At 59.7% G+C, this 18,501-nt stretch overlaps 1 protein-coding gene across 15 annotated transcripts in view; it reads right to left on the reverse strand.

Moving 5' to 3' along the window:
- The window catches only part of MAD1L1 (mitotic arrest deficient 1 like 1), a 413,243-nt gene that overhangs the window by 118,370 nt on the left and 276,372 nt on the right, over positions 1–18,501 (reverse strand). For all 15 annotated transcript variants that reach the window (XM_063667207.1, XM_063667208.1, XM_054494509.2 and 12 more), the window contains one exon: positions 404–614. In XM_063667207.1, the coding sequence (XP_063523277.1) occupies positions 404–614 (211 nt within the window). The remainder of the gene's footprint in view (positions 1–403; positions 615–18,501) is intronic.

Consider the following 18,501-nt stretch of genomic DNA (forward strand, 5'->3'; position numbering starts at 1 on the left):
CCTTGGCCACAAAGGGCTCTCTGGACGCCATGAAGCACACTTCAGCTGGTGAGAGATGGACTTGTTTTCGTGGAGGATTGGATTTACTTGTGATTAATGGGGGACATATAAACTGACAAGTGATATGAATTTGTTTAAGGGCCTGAAATTTCAGCCCCTTGCTTCTCCACAGCTGCCTGTAGACTTGGATGGCTCCATCTGTTTGCATAACCCCATGGGGCCATGGGGACACGGGGCCAGGGTGCTCTGCCCCAGCAACCATGAGGCCTGGCTGCCCACAAGGGAGGACAAACCCTCTGGGGATGAAAGGCAGGTGACAGCCTGAGGCTGCTCCAAAGGCGAGCGGATGGACCTACCTACGGAAGGTCGAGGACGGCAGGGGCCGGGGGTAGGGGGTGCCTACCTGCCACCTCCTTGGACGATGGCAGACTCGCGGCGGCAGCCTCAAAGTCGGCTGGGACGGTGCCTCCTCTCTCCATGGCGCGCAGGAGCCCGCGCAGTCGCTCGCACTCCGCCTGCAGCTGGCTGTGGTCCTCGCGCAGGCGCTGCCTGGCCACACTGGTGGGGTTCAGGCTCATGTGCAGCACTTTGGTCCTGCTCTGGTCATAGTCACCCTGCAGGAACACACACAGCACAGGTCACCATGGTCCAGGAAGACACACAGCACGGGTCACATGCAGCACAGTGCTCAGTTCTTTTGCCTTCTTGAGCCTGCCTGGCAGCCATCTCTCCTTGAAGGAGTGGCTCCTTCCCTGTGCTCTGTGGACAAGTGCAGAACCAAGGCCTGGCCACCTGCTGGGTCCCTTCTGCCTAACCACAAGAACAGGGTGAGAGGGGACATGCGGCCCTTGCTCAGCCATGTGCGGTGCTTCCCGGAATTCCACACTCAGTGCCCGGGAGGGAGACTTCCTCTCCTCTGAGGTTCCTGGCTGGGATGAGACTGGGAGCCCGTGTGGCCATGTTCCCATCTCTTCCCTACCAGCCTGGAAGGTGCTCCATGCCACAAGAGAAACAAGGTCAACCACACAGAGATGGAAGGCGAAGGAGCCTGGCACCGGCGTGGGTGGCTCAGGAATGCGCCTCGTGACCTGACGTTCCCACGAAACCCAGGGCCGGGATGTGCGTGGCATCCTTGAGGGAGGAGGGCGCCTGGAGGCCCAGCCTGCTGACCTGTGGTGGGTGACCGACCCCCAGCAATGAGCACCACACAGCCCTGCAGCAGGGACGGCCACTCACAGCAGGGGACAGCGGCCCACAGCAGGGGACAGCGGCTCACAGCAGGGGACAGCCGCCCACAACAGGGAGGTGCAGGGTCACTGCACACCCCTGAGACCTCGCCCTCACACCACACACAAACATCAGTTCCACCACATTCTGTCTCCTGGGAGTAGACACAGGTTCCTCAAACAGGGTTCAGGAAGTGCTGGCTGTAAAGAAAAAAAAAAAAAGAGTACAACTGACCTTATATAAATTAAGAACTTCATCCACCAAAACAGTGGAAAGGCACCCACAGAGCAGGAGGTGCTGTTTGAAAATCACATTTCTGAGAAAGGGTTCAGATCCAGAACATACGAAGAACTCAGAAATAACCAAGGGCATATCAGACAACCCACTCTAAAAATAAGCAAAACATGTGAGCAGACACTTCCCAAAGAAAGACGCCCAAAAAGCTGATAAACACATGAAAAGGCGCACACACATGGGCCAGGGCCGGGACCAGAGGTGCACACGTGCGCGAACACACACACACACACACACACACACACACACACGCCAGGGCCGGGGCCAGCGGCGCCCTCACACATGGGCCACGGCCAGGAACAGTGGCACACCGACACACACGAGCCAGGGTCAGAGCCAACAGCACACGCATGCACACACGGGCCAGGGCCGGAGCCAGTGGCGTGCGCGCGCGCGCGCGCACACACACACACACACACACACACACACACACACACACACACATACACACACAGAGGCCAGGGCCGGGGCCAGCGGCACACGCATACACACACGGGCCAGGGCCAGGGCCAACGGCCCATGCACACACACGGGCCAGGGCCGGAGCCAGCGGCACACACACAGACACACACAGACACACACACAGGCCAGGGCCGGGGCCAGCGGCACATGCACACACACGGGCCAGGGCCAGAGCCAGTGGCGCATGCACACACACACACACACACACACACACGGGCCAGGGCTGGGGCCAGCCGCACACACACACACACACACACGGGCCAGGGCTCCCGCCAAGCGCTGAGATTCTGCAGCTTGTGGCTGTGAGCTGTGGGGCAGTGAGACTGGATGGGCACCTGCTCCCTCAGGCACAGACACAACCAGCCCCCGTGAGTGAGCGGTGCCGGCCAGCAAGCCAGGCCAGCCCCACGCATAGTAATGGTCTGCTCCCCTTTGGCAATGAGTTCCCGCCACCCTTGGGGCTTCTGCCCACGCACTGTCCTATCTCCCAAAGGGGAACAGGGAAACACATACTGTGTTCAGGACACCCCATGCTCTCAGGAGAGGCCAGTGTGGACACACCCCACAAGGTGAAGAGACCGGGCGCAGTAAGCCTCCAGCCTCCCAGGAGCTCAGGCTGCTGTGGGCCACTATTCTCCAAGTCCCCGAGGCCTGGCCTGGGCTGTGCCCTGGGGGCCTCCCTGGGGCTGGAGCCCGTCGGCCATGGGCAATCGTGGTCCCAGAGCCCAGAATGTGCCTCCAACAGGGAGACAGGAGGGGATGGGGAAGAAGGGAAGAGATCTCACCCCTCCTGGTGCCACCCTGGACTCTAAGACATCCCCCTGACATCACGTCACACAAGCTAACTGCTGGCCCTGCCACCCCTCATGGAAGAGGCCAGTGGAGATGGACATGCTGACCTGGACCAGGGACCTCCGGCCCCATGGCACGATGGCAGAGGCCGCTGCAGAGGGAAGCCGGGTTTGCAGACATGGCTCGCTTGGCCGCTCCCTCTGTGCTTCTCCTGGGAAGGAGGAGGGGAGGGGAAATCCACCCACTCAGGCCCAGGGGAGAGGGAGGCGGCAGCCAGGGCGGGAGAGGATCCACGCAGCTCTTCACAGGTTTTCTGAGAACCCTGTAAACCTCAGAGGATGAAGAGACATCTTGTAACTCTGGCTGAATCACAGACTCTTGGGGTTGAAAGGATTGCTGCTTCATCCAGTTTTCATAGCCGCGGTAAGATAACCCAGTGTGCAGAATCCAGCTACCCACAGGCACTCAGGAGGCCCCTCTGATGGGCGGCACTGGCTTTCCGGGGCCTCTGTGGGCTGGACGGCATCTCAACCTCTTCACCATCCTACGGAGCCTCGAGGAGCCAGGGAGGATGCGGCCAGAGGGTGGGGCTGCCTCCTGCGGAGACCAGCCAGTCACCGGGCTGTGCAGTCACCCTGTCCCCATCCTAACCACGCAGCGCTGCAATTGCACCTAGAAAGCCACGGGGCATGCAAGGCCAGCATGGGCCCCGCTGACGGAGCTGCGGGCACGGAAACACGAACCTGAATTTCAGATAACTCGCGTGTGTCCCAAAATATTCTTCTTTTGATTTTCTTCAACCCTTTAAAAATGTACAATGGTTCTTAGTTTAGGGGCTGCACAGCAGGCGGGGCTGTAGTCAGCTGACCCCCGGCAAGGACGAGGCCGCACGGCGTGTACTTAGCCCTCCTCTGACCCAGAGCAGTGAGACCCTCCTCCCCCAGGCCTCACCCTCCTCTTCCTCCCCAGGCTTCAACACCGCTGACCTCCTGAAGGGACCTCCAGGTGGGAGGAGATAGTCACTGTCCTGGAGGCTGCCCAGCGAGGCCTTGCCTGGCCCCAGCGTCCTCCCACTTAGCAGACAGGTGGACTTGCAGGAGGGGAGGGGGATCAGCGGTGGTGCACCCAGTGCTGGCATTGGACGCAGCAGTGCCTGAGCACGTGAAGTTCCCCGGGGTGGATGTCCTGGCAACGTGCAACGTTCCACGGGCAGGAACAAGAGCCAGAGGCACAGCCCCAGCCCCCAGCCAGAGTGCCCCGCGACCGGCCCATCATCCTGGGGTGAGGTTTCCCCCCTGATGGGGAGCTTGAGGTCCAGGAAACAATTCTGTATATCAGAGGATTTAAGGACCAAAAGCAGGAGCCAGTAGAGATGAAGGAAACCAAATCAAAACAGAGAGAAGATAAAACTGAGCAGTTCTTCTTAAACGCCAATCCTGTCACCCTCTGGCCCCCAGTAGTGCAGCGCACTGCACTGCTGGCCCCGCTGGGGGCGAAGGCTTGGTGTGTGCAAAGCCACCGTGTCTAGGCTGGGACCAACCCCCAGGCTTGTCCTCCTCAGCCACTACGCATGCACCACCAGGTCCTGCTCTCCTGGAGCCACAGTGTGAGGCCAAGGTCGGCGCAGGTTCCCGTGGCCCGGCTTCCACCTGCAGCAGGAGGCCCTGGGTCACGGAGAGCATCCACTGGGCACCTGCGGCTGGGGCTGGAGCGACCTGCCAATGGCACCGCTGACCAGGGCTGTGAACAAGCCTGGGCTCCATAACTGGTGGTGTGAACAACCCACCTCCCAGGAGGGCCAGCAAAGGGGGAGGACGGGCACTAGAGCTCTGTGCAAATGGCAGCACTCCGGGCAGCTACTCGCCTTTCTGTAAGTTCAGGGGACTTTCCCTGCCTAATGCCTGGAGAAGGCAGAGCCCCTAGAGGCAGCACGGGAGGGGCAGACTGGGCACCACCCACCCACTCACGTCCCCACCGTGATTCTGGGCCAGGCTCTTGACCTCCACAGGTTCGTTCCCACCATCCTTCCTTTCTTCCCTCAGTTCATCCACCTGCACACCTGTCTGTCCATCTGACATGATTTCCAGGCCCTGGATGCCCTCAGCACAGCTGTGAATACAGTAGTGGAGCTGCCACTCATGGTGGGAGCAGCTGGCATCCCACAGAGGGGCCTCCCTGGGCCACACTCAGCACGTGGAGGGGACATTCCCGGCCCCTCCAGGAGGAGGCCACGCCTGAGCCCCTGGGGGCCCAGGACCTCTGCTCCAGGTGAGACAGGACCGTGCCACAAGGTGGCTGGGGGCAACAGCCAAACTTCCAGGCTGCTGCTATGACCACAGCCTGGGCGGTGCAGAGTCAGGCACACCATTCCATGCCTCGGAGCCCGCGTGCCACACATTTCAGCAGGTGCTGGAAGTGGAGGGGTAATGGGAGCCCTGTGCTGAGGCCCGTCTCCAGGGCAGCCGAGTGTCGGGATGGGAGGACAGCCCTGTGTCCTATACAAACTGCACCACTCCTGCGCCCGCCCCACCAAGAGGAGCCATTTCAAACACACAGGCACCAAAACAGCATGGCTGGAAACTAGGCGGGATCTAGGTGATCAGGAAACATCCCATGTCTCGGATCAGGAGACCCGGCGCTGTCAGGACCAGAGACTCCCAGGGCTGATCTGCACATTCCGTACAATCCCAGGACTCAGCCGGCCTCCCTGAAGAACTGATAAACTGATTCTGAAACTCACATGGAACTGCAGGGGCTCAGAAGAGCTACCACAGGCTTGCAAAGGGGAAACACGGGAGGAAGACTCAGTCTCCTGATTTCAAAACTTACTACAAAGCCATGGCAATCAGGACAGTGTGGCGCGGGCATGAGGACCGACGTACAGACCAACAACACAGTGGAGAGTCCAGGAACCAACCACACGTCCATGTTAAGTGATTCTGAGAAAGGTGTTCAACCATTGTGGAAGTCAGTGTGGTGATTCCTTAGGGATATAGAACTAGAAATACCATTTGATCCAGCCATCCCATTACTGGGTATATACCCAAAGGACTATAAACTATGCTGCTATAAAGACACATGCACACGTATGTTTATTGCGGCACTATTCACAATAGCAAAGACTTGGAACCAACCCAAATGTCCAACAATGATAGACTGGATTAAGAAAATGTGGCACAAATACACCATGGAATACTATGCAGCCATAAAAAATGATGAGTTCATGTCCTTTGTAGGGACATGGATGAAACTGGAAATCATCATTCTCAGTAAACTATCGCAAGGACAAAAAACCAAACACCGCATGTTCTCACTCATAGATGGGAAGTGAACAATGAGAACACATGGACACAGGAAGGGGAACATCACACTCCGGGGACTGTTGTGGGGTGAGGGGAGGGGGAGGGAAAGCATTAGGAGATATACCTAATGCTAAATGACGAGTTAATGGGTGCAGCACACCAGCATGGCATACGTATACACATGTAACTAACCTGCACATTGTGCACATGTACCCTAAAACTTAAAGTATTAAAAAAAAAAAAAAAAAAAAGACCGTTCGATAGGGAAGAATAGTCTTTTCAACAAACGCTGCTGGGACAATGTGCTGTCGCATGCCAAAGAATGAAGCTGGGCCCCGCCTCCCACCATAAACGAAAACTAAGTAACAATGGATCCAAGACCCACACAAAGCCCAACCGTAAAACCTGTAGAAGAAAACAGAGGAGGAAACCCTCATAACCTTGGATTTAACAAAGAATTCTTAGCCCAAAGCACAAAGAACAAAAGAAAAAAACAGGTAATCAGACTTTATCCAAACTAAGAACTCTTGTGCTTCAAAGGACACCAATCAGATGCAAAAACAAGCCATAGAACAGGAGAAAATGTCTGCAAATCTATATCTGAAGAACTTACACCTCAACACATAAGGCACTGTCACCAAACGATCCAATGTCACAATGGGCAAGAACTTACATCTGAACACATAAAGCACTCTCACAGCTGAAACAACCCAGTGTTACAACAGGCAAGGCGTCTGCAAAGACTCCTATGAGGACCCAGTGTCACAATGGGCAAGGTGCCTAAAGACAGAGTCCTATGAGGACCCAGTATCACAATGGGCAAGGCGTCTGCAGAGACACCTATGAGGACCCAGTGTCACAATGGGCAAGGCGTCTGAAGACAGACTCCTATGAGGACCCAGGTGTTACAATGGGGAAGGCATCTGAAGAGAGACTTCTATGAGGTCAATAAACACAGGAAAAGCTGCTTTGCATCGTCTGGCATCCAGAGACAGAAACTGAAATCACAGTGAGGTATCACTTTGCACCCCCAGGACGGCTAGGAAGTCACGCAACAACACGATGACGAGGATGGGGAGAAACTGGAATCCTAGTGTGCGGCAGCCCTGGAGAACAGTCTGGCAGGTTCCTGCAATAGTGGAACAGTTAACATGTGACCCAGCAGACCCCCAAGAGAACCACACACACATCCACCCAGACTCATCTGTGAATGTTCAGGGCAGCTGTGTTCATAACAGCCCCAAAGCGGAAACCACCCAAATGTCCACCAGCTGATGACTGGATACGTAAGATGCGGCCGTGCAGACAGTGGGGTGTTTCAGCCACAAGAAGGAACACAAGGTCCACCAGCCGATGACTGGATATGTAAGATGCGGCTGTGCACAGTGGGGTGTTTCAGCCCCGAGAAGGAATACACCACCGACACCTGCGACCACATGGGTGAACCTTGAACACGGGAAGTGAGAAAAGCCAATCACAAAGGCCATGGGACTCCCTTCCCAGGAAATCCTCGGAACGGGCCACGGGACTCCCTTCCCAGGAAATCCTCGGAACGGCCCACGGGACTCCCTTCCCAGGAAATCCTCGGAACGGGCCACGGGACTCCCCTCCCAGGAAATGCTTGGAACAGGCCACAGGACTCCCTTTCCAAGAAATGCTTGGAACAGACAGACCCACAGAGGCAGGCAGTAGCTGAATGGTGGCTGAGGGTTTGGGGGCACAGGAGACAGCAGGGTGATGGATAATTAGACAGGCTTCCTTCAGAGGTGATCAAAACGTTCTGCGAAGGGTGACAGTAGTTGAACTAGCCGTGGACATAAAAGCCGCTGAACTGCCCCCTTCAAAGGGACGAGTTACATGGAATGTGCGCCGCATTTCAATAGAGCTGTTAGAAATGGCGGGCCGGGTGGGAAGTGAGAAACAGCAGGAAGTGTGGACGCAGCCGCCAGAGCCTGCGGGGCTGAAACCAGCCGCTTCCTTTGCATGTGCCACGATTTCAACTTCAAGAGCAGCTCTCCAGGGGGAGGACAAGGGCTTAGAGGGGCTGCCTGGAGGACTCCCGGGTGAAGGAAGGAGAAACTCTGGGGCTCTGTAAGGAAATGTCCTTACTTGTATCCTGCTTGGGCTGGGGAATGTGAGGCTGAAGGGGCTCCCTGCCCCCAAGACCCTCCTCCTCCACAGCCAGAAGAGCCTCTAGGGCACAGTGGACTGACCATCACCCGCTCCCCCGCCCCCCGTCGGCCCTGTCCCACTCCTGCTGGCTGGGCCCAGACAGCAAGTGCAGTGACCACAGTCTGCAGGACCAGGTGACGTCAGGGTGTGCCCACAGGGCCCTGCCTTGGTGGCTTCTTGGAGCCTGCAGGCCACCTCCGCAGCTGATGGGGACAAAATCCCCGTGAGTCAGGCAGCTGACAGGCAGGGGACCGGCTGGCCTGGCTTCCGTGGCTTGGCACCCCCTGCAAGTGCACAGTGCAGTGGCCACCAAGGGATCCGGGAGCAGAGGGAGACGGGCACAGGCAGCCCCTCGCCTGGGCCGTCAGCCACTGGGAGAGACAGTGGACACCGAGACCCTCCCACTGGATGGGGGCTGCGAGGGGCCAGGCCTCCGCCTCTCCTTGCAGAGCAAGGAAGCAGCACGGTGCCTCAGCGCCAGCTCAGCAGGGGCCCAACAGAGGCCGGCTGCCAAGGGTGACTGCTGTTGCCGGCGGGACACCCCCATCAGCCTAAACACTCATCTCAGTAGACCGTCCTCCCCGCCAGAAGTCCAGCTCCACAGTGACAGGGACTGCTGTCCACCACCGCAGCACCAGTACTGAGGACTGTTCCGGCACAGGCTCCATATGGAAGATGTGTTTGTTGAATGAATGGATGATGATTATTAACACTTACTAAACTAGGATGTGCTCCTATGGGCTTAAAACCAGGCCGCTAGAGTGGTTAAAGTAACGCATGAAGTAAGAGCCAGGAGGTCCCGGGAAAGGGCTTGGAACCCTTCTCCAAGTCGTGGAGATGGCCCTCTCACTTACTGGATCGCAGCTGCATCCGGGGAACAGCGGAGGGTGTGGGAGAGGTGCTGCTGCTGCTGGGCCCACCCTGGAGATGAAGGGAAGGAGGGTGAGGGCAGCGGCTATCTGCAGACACCATGGGGTGCCAGGCCTGGCCGGTGCTCTGTGAGCCCTCTTTCATGTATTCTGCTGCTTTCTGGAGGAGAACACAGTCACGCAGCACTCAAGCGACCCCTCGGAGGTGAGGGGAAGATGGTGGCGCTGGGCCGCAGACCGGGGTTAGGGCTCTGCATGGCGTGGCTGTGACTGGGGGCACCAAGGGGCTCAGAGTGTGGCCTGAGAAGTCTGGAGGCAGCGGGGGAGGGACTAGCAGGGCAGGAGGTGGTCCGGGGGCATCCCAGATGAGGCACAGGCCGGTGCAGTCTCAAGATCCTCCTACGCAAAGACTCAAGCACTTCCCACCATGGACATACCAAGCCTCCAGCCCAGAGGAAGGGCCAGCGGGTTCTGCACTGGGGCCAGGAGGCAGCGGATGTGGGGTGGGCTCTGCAGCCCAGGAGGCAAGATCACTTCCTCCCAGGCCCCATCTGCCCATCTGCTCAGGGCCACCCCCGCCCTCTGTGCGTTCTGGCAGGACACCTCCCGCTCACAGAACCCACCTGTAACTGCAGGCCCAGGAGGTCAGTGTGAGGCTCCAGGCATGGGGAGAAGCCCCTCCAGTGCTGCCCCTGGCCCCGTGCACCCCACCCACCTAGGGCGCTGAGCACTGTGTGTGCCAGCAAGCAGGAGTACCGTTGGGGGCTGGCACCACTCAACTCAAGCAGATGGGAGATCGAGCAACCTTGCTGGAATCGGCTGTTAGATGACAGCTTCCAGGAAGAAAGGGGAAAAATGGCTATAATCTTCTGCTAAAATTTGTTGCCTTGTTTGATTCACAGCTGAGAAAACTGTTGAGACACTGACGAGAATCTCAAAAGGAAAAGTTTGGAGCCTTCCTTTGATGCGACGGTGCAATCATTGAGTCAACAAAAATCTTTCAATTGCAGAGCGAGCAGGCGCTCTGGCGCTGTTAACCAGCGCGGTTAAACGGAAGAGCCGGCTGGCGGGTGCGGCCGGAGAATGCTGGGACAGGCAGGGCAGATCCCTGGCCACTTGCAGGCCTACTGTCTGTCCAAGCTCCCCTCCAGGCTGGGCCTAGGGTTCTGGAGATGACAGGGCCCCACCTTCAGACAGAGCAGTCTTGGAGGGGTCTGCACAGGGAGAGACAAGTCCCAGAGAGGGTGCGGGTGCTCCCGGGCTGCCTTGTAAGCCCACACCTGTGCCCCCAGGAGGCCTCGGCCTCGACTGCCCGTTTCCCTCTGTGTTCAGGGGACTGTCTGCAGCCCAAGTCCTGGAGGAAGAGGCTGGGTGGTGGCTGGCGTTGGCTCCACCTCTGTTCCCACTGTGAGTTCTGCCCCTAACTCGCCGGCAGGTCTCCGTCCTCTCTGGGCCTCGGTTTCCCATCTGTGACGGTGAGTGTGGTGAGTTTCACCTTAAGGAATTTCCTTCCGGCCAAAATGCTCATAAGACCCAGAGCAGACGGCAGGAAAGCCATGAGCCCACACCCTGGTGCGTGCAGGGGCTGGGTGCCATGGGCTCTTGGCTGCCCCGGGCAAAGGAAGTGGCTTCCGAGGGGCCCTACCCTCAAGGTCCCTGCCAGGGAGGAGGCTGCCTCCAGCAAGGCCCAGGCAACACTCGGGGAGGGAGGCGCCTGTCCCCCTGTGCCTGACGCGCATGACGAGAGCAGAGAAAACGCTGGAAGAAAGCAGCGACAAGAGGGGAATGGAAAACACAGTTAAACAACCGCCATTCCTCATGCATATTTATAGATCGTCCGGCCTCAAAATTCAATCAATACCTCTCCCGGCTGAAGGAAATGGCTCGGGGAGGAGAGCAAGGCAGCTCGGGCTGTGCCTGTTGGGCCGGGGCAGGGCAGAGCCAGGCCCACCAAGAGGCAGAGGCAGAGGCAGAGGCCCGGCCTTCCCATCTCCTGCCCGTGGCCTTGCCCGCCGCCCACGGCTGGGTTGTGGGACCTGCCTCTGTAACAAGCCCAGGCAAGGGTCACACCTCCCAGTCCTGCCCTCAGCAGCAGCCTGACCTTGGGCAACTTGCTCAGGGCCAGCAGGAGGGCTGAAGGGCTGGATGCGCCTGTCGCTGAGGGGCCTGCGGGGCCGTGTCCCACCTCTTCCGGGAAAGCAGCTCCCAAGCAGGCAGAGGCACGTGGATAGGAGAGGGCAGCCTGGAGCAGATGGAGAAACTGAGGCCCAAGGAGGACAGAGGCCACGCTGCTGTCCGTGACCAGTGCCTGGGAGCAGTGGGAGGATGACAACTGGATGGGGGTAGGACAGGACCCCGGGAGCCCCCTTTCTGCAGAGCCGAGTGCTCCACCATGGGGAGTGAGTGTCCCGGGCCTCGTCTGCGGCAGCTGCAGGGGGAGATGGAGTGGCCCAGGGTCACAGGGCGGAGCCCCTAGAGGCCCCTCCAGCACATGCCCCACGGCCAGGCTCCACCAGAAGTGGAAACTCCCCACAGCCAAGGTGTCCACAGCAAAGCCAGCCTGCGAGTGAGCCCATGCCACCTGCTCCATGGACCCCAGCGAACGCCCCCCACAACCCTCCTCCACCCCCCAGTGGCTGTGTGCTGCACAGCCTCCGCTCAGGGCCCTGCCCAGAGGGTAAGCGAGGGTTGACCAGGGCCTGAGGGAAGGGCCACAACTTTCCCCAGCGGGACACGCCCTGTGAGCCGGCACGTCTGCCAAACCAGTGGAGCCGGGACACTGGCACCCAGGAGACGGCGCTGAGGCCACCGCACAGCTCCAGGGCTGGCCTTCCTGGCCTGAGACCCTGCTGGGCAACTCCACGTGAAAGGCCAGGGGAGGAGGGAGCTGGGAGGGGTCATGCCTATCCTGGTTCCAGCAAGGGTCAGGGGCTCCTCCCATGACACCCCTGATAACAGCCTCTGTGGTTCCATAGCAGAGAAAGGGCAGGTGGCCTGCAGTGGCCAGGGAGGACGGCATGTGAGAGTCTCCACTGGTCAGCGGGGCGGGGACAGCATCCCCTTCCTAATCTGGCCAAGGCTGAGACTGGATCACCCTGGGCTAAACTCCTGGGCTCCAGGGGCTGTGCCTGTGGTGAGGAGGAGATGGTCCTGATGGGCACCCAGCAAGGCTGACATCTGCTCCACCTGCCTGGAGCAATCCCTGAACAGAGACGAGATGCATAGCTCTGGAGGGAGACCCAGGCCAGACACTTGTACAACACGGGAGGGGCTGGGCCCGACACACACCGGATCCAGGAAGAAGGACAGACAGCTGCTGCCCCAGGACGCCATGCGGGGCTTCCCTGGACCTGCCAGCAAAGGACCAGCCCAGCTGGGGCAACACTGCCCGGGCCCTGCTCCTTGAGGCTCCAGGGTGGCTCTCCTAGGAGGGGCCCGGGGCACGGCCCCCGGAGCTGGCACTCTGGGGTCCAGAGTGTGTGCACACGCACTAGCTTGCTCTCTCAGCCTCAATCTGCTGTCTGTAGAGTGGTGGCTACAGTGACCTACCAAGTCCGTGGAAAAGTCGGGCAGGTTAACGGACGTGCACATGGTCTCAGGCTGTAAGGAGCTCTGCCGGGCACGCAAGCATCACCCGGGGGGACCCACGCAGTGAAACCAAAGACGTGTATCTCCTCCCTCTGCCACATGTGCCCGGCTCTGAGTCCCTCTTCAACTCCAACCCTGTCTGAAGACCCAAGACGTCCTTGAGAACCGAGGGGCATCCGGCAAACCAGGCCATGGGCAGGCTCCAGGTGCAAACCCAGTTCCTCGTGAGAGAAGCAAAGTGCTTCCCCTTCCCCAGAGTCCTGCTGAGTGGGGGCGGCGGGGAGGGGCCTCTTCCTGGCCCCCAGGAGAACCGCAGCCACTTTTCGCCTCCCCTCAAACCCCACAGGCACCGGCAGGGCCCCGTGCTTCCCTTCTCCTCTAAAAAGCTGCTCTCATCCGTTTCCCTGCAGATACGCCCGGGAACCAAAAGGACGTCGGTCCCTTGGATGCAGTGCCTGCAGCAGCGGTTGCCTGGGGACACCTCCATTGTGCCATGTCCAAGAGCCGCGGGGACTGGCACCCCGTGCGGGGCACTTGCACACAGGGCCACGGCCCTTGCTTCCCAGAGGAGGCCCCGGGCCTCCGAGAGGCTGCAGACATGCTCAGGGATATCAGCTTTGGGGAGCCCAGACCCCCCAGGTCCTGCCTTTGAGTTTGGTTTTCTACCCCAAGTGCAAGACATGGCTTCCGTCCAAGTGGCTGCAGCAGGGACAGGCTGGGGGAGATCAAGGTGCTCAGCAGTGGGTCCCTGGGCACATCTCTACTTGGGGGGACAGCAGAGACCACTGGACGATCTCTAGACAAAGGACAAGGGCTCGTGGCCGGGTGTGCATGCCCAGGCAGCAGACGCAGGGGTCTGGCAGAGCCCAAGTTGGGTCCCAGTTCCACCAGCCACAACTGTGTGCCTCTGGGCCAGTCCCCAGAACCCTGAGCTCAGTCTCATGTCATCCAGAGGCAAGGATGGTCACTATGTGATAGGGAAGCGAGAGCTCGGGCACACTCACACCATCTGCCTGTCCGTCTGTCCGGCGGCTCTGCCACCTTCCTGCACGTCCCGCGCCACCTCGAGGCCCGCATGCCCTCATTAAAGCTCCCCTGACCTCGGGCCTCATCAGCAGATGAAAGACTCTCAGCACAGCCAATTACCCAGTGCTGGTAATCACCCGCTGACTTCCACCCGAGTCCTTCAGAAGGTGATCTGCGGAGAGTGGCTTGTAAACAATTTGGAGGGAAAAGATAAAAACCCTAATTGTCAGAAGGGTTGGACAATAGTGATTTAGGCTGAGGCCTGGCTCTGAGCCCCAGACCCGACCCCGTACGGGAGCCCCTCAATGTCTGCCCCCAGCTGCAGCTCTCACCTCCTCCCCTGCACCCAGGCCCTTCACCACCCTCTGCTGCCTCTGTGAGCAGCTGCAGGCCCACAGGGGGAGGGTGCTCTAGTGGGGCCTTTGGCAAAGCTCAGCATGGGGGGAGCAGCACACGTGGGCAAGGCGGGGATGAGCGGGCAGAGCCCAGTGAGCACCGCAGTGGGTCCTGGCTCTGCCACACGTGCTCCTCGTTCAGCTCACAGCCCATCGCCTGCCCCATCTGCAGACCAGGCATCTCCCTGAGCTCCCTCTACGGCAGTGTGGTCAGTGCACAGGGCACCCGCTGGCCACCCACCCTGGGCACGAAGCCCATGCTTCCTGGGAGGAGGAGGAGGAGGAGGAGGAGGAGGAGGGGGAACCGGCACTGTCCTGGTCCCGCTGCAACCACAGGTCCTCCTCCTCCTTCCCAGACACGTGGGCTTCACCCGGGAGGCTGCTCCCCTGGCCTGCCAAGGAAGTGAACTGGGTCCCTGCCGGACTGGCAGATCAGCAGGAGCCCTGGGCAGCCTCTGCTATCCCAATCTCCCCACTACAGGGCACAAACAACAGCCGGCGCCTAAACCATCCTGCCTGAGGCTCGGCCAGAGCTGGCAGGAGGCCTCAGGGGCTCAGGCAGCAGGTGCAGGACCAGCTGGTGGATGAAGGGCCTGAGGAAGGCAGGAGTGACCGAAGGACATAGGCCGTGTGAGGGCAGGGTTGGAGTAGTCACCCCGAGTGCCCTGCCCCTCCCGTCTGGGGTGTGGCTCACTCCTAACAAGCTGCCTGTTGGGTCTCACTGTGGTGAAATGCACGTGACAGGAAGCTGACCACCATAACCATTCTAAGTGCACAGCTCCCTGGCATTCAGCACACTCTCCATGCTGTGTGGCCACCACCACTGCCCATCCCCAGAGCTTCCTCATCTCTCCAGGCTAAAGCCCACATCCATCAACACTCACTCTCCATTCCCCTGCCCCAGCCCCAGCCCCTGGCATCGGCCTCTCCACCTCCTGTCTATGGATCTGATGACTCTAGGGGCCTCGTGTAGGTGGAATCACATAGCCTGTGTCCTTCTCGGACTGGCCGGTTTCACCCAGCCCAGCGTCCTCAGGTCCATCCATGCTGCGGCAGGTATCGGGACGCGCCTCCTCCTCGAGGCTGTATCTATCGTGCTCCGCTGTACGGAAGGACCACACTGTGTCCATCCACGCATCTGTCCACAGCCGCTGGGGTGCGCTCACCTCTGGGCTACCGTGAGCGAGGCTGCTGTGAACGTGTGTGCCTGTATCCATGAGTCCCTGCTTTTGGTTCTTCTGGGCATGTACACAGCGGTGGACTTGCTGGTCAGTGTGGTGAAACAAAGCCACTTTTCCATCAGTGACAGCACCATGGCCAAGCCCCCATCGGTGACATTTCTTCTAGAATCTCAGGCTTAGTCTGCAAACTCCCATGGCAAGAATTACGTAAGTGATCACACTTTCCTTTCTCCTTAGGCTGCCAGGAAGCTCCGATTAAAACAGAAGCCCAACTTCACCGGCACCTTCAGCCCTCGTGGGCAGAACATTCCTGGTTTCCCACACACGGCATCGGCTGCCGGGAATCTGTGGAGCAGTGAGATCTCAAGGAAAGGAAACGAGCACGATCACAGAAAACACTCGATGCTGCTCCGAGGACTGCGGCCGACTCAGCCTCGCCGGCGACCCGGTCCGGAGTGGGTGCTTCTCCTGTCCTTCCACAAGCCACGGGAGGAAACCAGGAGCCCTTGGTCCCGCCAGGACCTAACATGGGTCCCTGGGGCCCCGTGCCAATGACCTGCTTCCTTTCACGGACGGGAAGCACCTCATCCGTCTGAACCATCAGCTCACTGTATGACTCCCGCAGAACAGGGGGCCCAGGAACATCCGGGCTGTGGCTGCTTGGCCCCCGCTGTGCCCTGGCTTAGAGCAGCGCCTAGCACAGAGGAGGTGCGTGAAAGTGGCTCAGGCACGGGAGGGGAGGGCTGGGCTGGTGAGCATGGAGTTCCATGGGCCCTGCAGAGCTGCCCTCCCGTGGTCCTGCCTCCCAGGAAAAGTCCAACCCCCTTGCCTCACAAAGGAGACCCTCAGGGCACAGAGAGGCGCACTTCCCGAGGCCACCAGGTAACACCAGGCCCATCATCCTGGTCCAGAGGCCACACTCTGTCCAACATGGTAGAAGGTTCAGGAGAAAGAGCCGAACACAGAATGAAGGTCCCATTGATGAGACACATGCATTACTAGGAGGAGTCCAGCGAGCGGGAGAGGCCAGACCTGAGGAGCCTGGCTCAGAGCACCCGCAGGGAGGCCCCGGGACAGGGACAGGGACGCCACCCCAGCCCATCACACCTGGGCACGGACGCTGGCACAAAGGGGGCAGCTGTGGCTCCAGGAGGGGATGCAGCCCTCTCCCGGGGCAGCTGCAGGGTTGGTGGCTTCAGAATTCCAGGGGTCTGGGGGCCACAAGGATGGCATCTCAGGGAGGGGGTGAGGAGGTCTGAGGAGAGGTGATGGGCCCATGCCGCCCTGTTCCCAGGGACACCGACCAGGGATGTGAGGTACCGCACCGCCTGCCCGCTGGTGCAGAGGGGAGCAGAACGGTCTCCGTGTGCTTCCAGCTTCCGCTCACAGGGAACCCGGCAATCTTCTACCCACTCCTTCCCAAAACAGATGCACTTATTTTAAACGTCACGGGGCTCTTGTCTGGTCTCTTTCCTGAGCAGCACTTGGGACACTGAGGTTGACCTCAGCCACAAACCCCACCCAGGCCCCCACCAGGGAGGAGCAGTCAGGTGGGGCAGGGAGGGAGCCGCACTGGGGGGCTTCACCAGCCCTGACCACCAACCTGCCCAAACAAGCACCGTGATGAGGCCACATCGAGGAATGGCTGGAGCACGGGCTTCAGAACCCAAAGATGAATTCTACTTAATTACATGCACACTGAGGCATTTAGAGGAAGTGTGCAGATGTTTGCAATTTACTTAAAGCGCATCAGAAGAATAAAGTGGCGCGGCGGCTGGGCGAGGGATAAAGAGATGTCAGGAAGCCCTGCGGCGGAGCATCCATGGTGGAGCATTGCTGGTGGGTGAACAAGCGCTCACTGCAAACTTCCCTCAGCTTCACAATGTATCTTTAAATGTTCATAATCAAATGCTGAAAAACACAACAGGGCTGAGTCTGAATGCTGCTCCCATCACTGCTGGGTGACACGGGGCCCCACGGGGCATGGGTGCTGGCCCAGGCTGCACACTTCACACACAGAAGTTGGAGGCTCCCGGGTGGGACTGTCAGGTGGAGATGCACCCGCCCAGCCAGAAGGTCAGTGTCCTGCCCAGTGCGGCCTCCACTGGACGTGCCCCTCTCTACCCAGGGCGGCCTGTGAGCCCCGACCAGCCTCATGGTGCGTCCTGCCCCAGCTCGGTGCCCTCCATCCCCGCATGTGGCCCATCAGAACCACAGACGTGGAAAACGTGCACGTGTCTCGGAGGTGAGGACGACGGTATTATGACAGATAACAGGAATGGCCGCCATGCAGGCCTGGTTCACCAGGTATGTGCAGGGCCCTCCAAGAACCATCACCTGAGATCTCCAAAGACAGCCTGTGGGAAAGGCCCGTGCCCTCCACATCCTGGGGAACACGCTAAGGCCAGGCCCCAGCTGGTGGGAGACAGAGCTGTGGCCCACCCCAGGCTGTGGGGTCCAAACCGACAAGGCCCAGCGTCCCAGCCATGAGGTGGGGCATCAGAGGGCAGCTGGGAGCCAGAAGAGAACAAAGCGCTGGGGCCCCAGCTCCTCGGTTTTAGGCCTCTGGAACAGCACAGGGCACACTCAGGAGGTAGGGACAGGGGTGGGGCAGAAAGCCGTGGCTGCAGGTGGGGTCAGGGACTGTGCCGCCCACCTGACCTGACTCCTGCGGCTGCACCAATAGCCACGGGGGTCCCTCTGCTGCCAGATCTGGAGTTCCGTGGGGTCCGCCCGATTTCTGTCTTCACTTGAGAACACTGCACCACGTTCAAGCCTCATTCTGCCTCCCAACATGGAGCGTCTGAGCTCCTTCCTCCTTCACACGCAGGCTCCCTGTGGGCCTCACTTTCCCCATCTCTAGAGGGGCGCCAGCAGCCCAGCCAGCCACCGTCCATGGGCGCCCCAAGCTCTCCCACCCCCACCACTGGATGGGAGGGCTTGCAGTCCAGGAGGCCCCGCCCACCCACTTCCAGCCCCTTCAGCAACACAAGGGCGCACCCAGTCGGCCCTAATGAGTGTGTGGACAGCTCTGGGCTCTTAGGGAGACCCAGAAAGGCCAGTGCCACAGCAGGGCCCAACGACTGCCCTCCCAGGAAGGCAGCACGAAGACCTCCCAGGCCTCGTCTCCTGGCCTCAGCACCGCGGGAGGGCAGCGGCACTCGTGCCCAGCTCTAAGGGGTAACTGGAATTC

This window comes from Pongo pygmaeus, chromosome 6 (genome assembly GCF_028885625.2).
Source record: "Pongo pygmaeus isolate AG05252 chromosome 6, NHGRI_mPonPyg2-v2.0_pri, whole genome shotgun sequence".
NCBI lineage: Eukaryota > Metazoa > Chordata > Mammalia > Primates > Hominidae > Pongo > Pongo pygmaeus.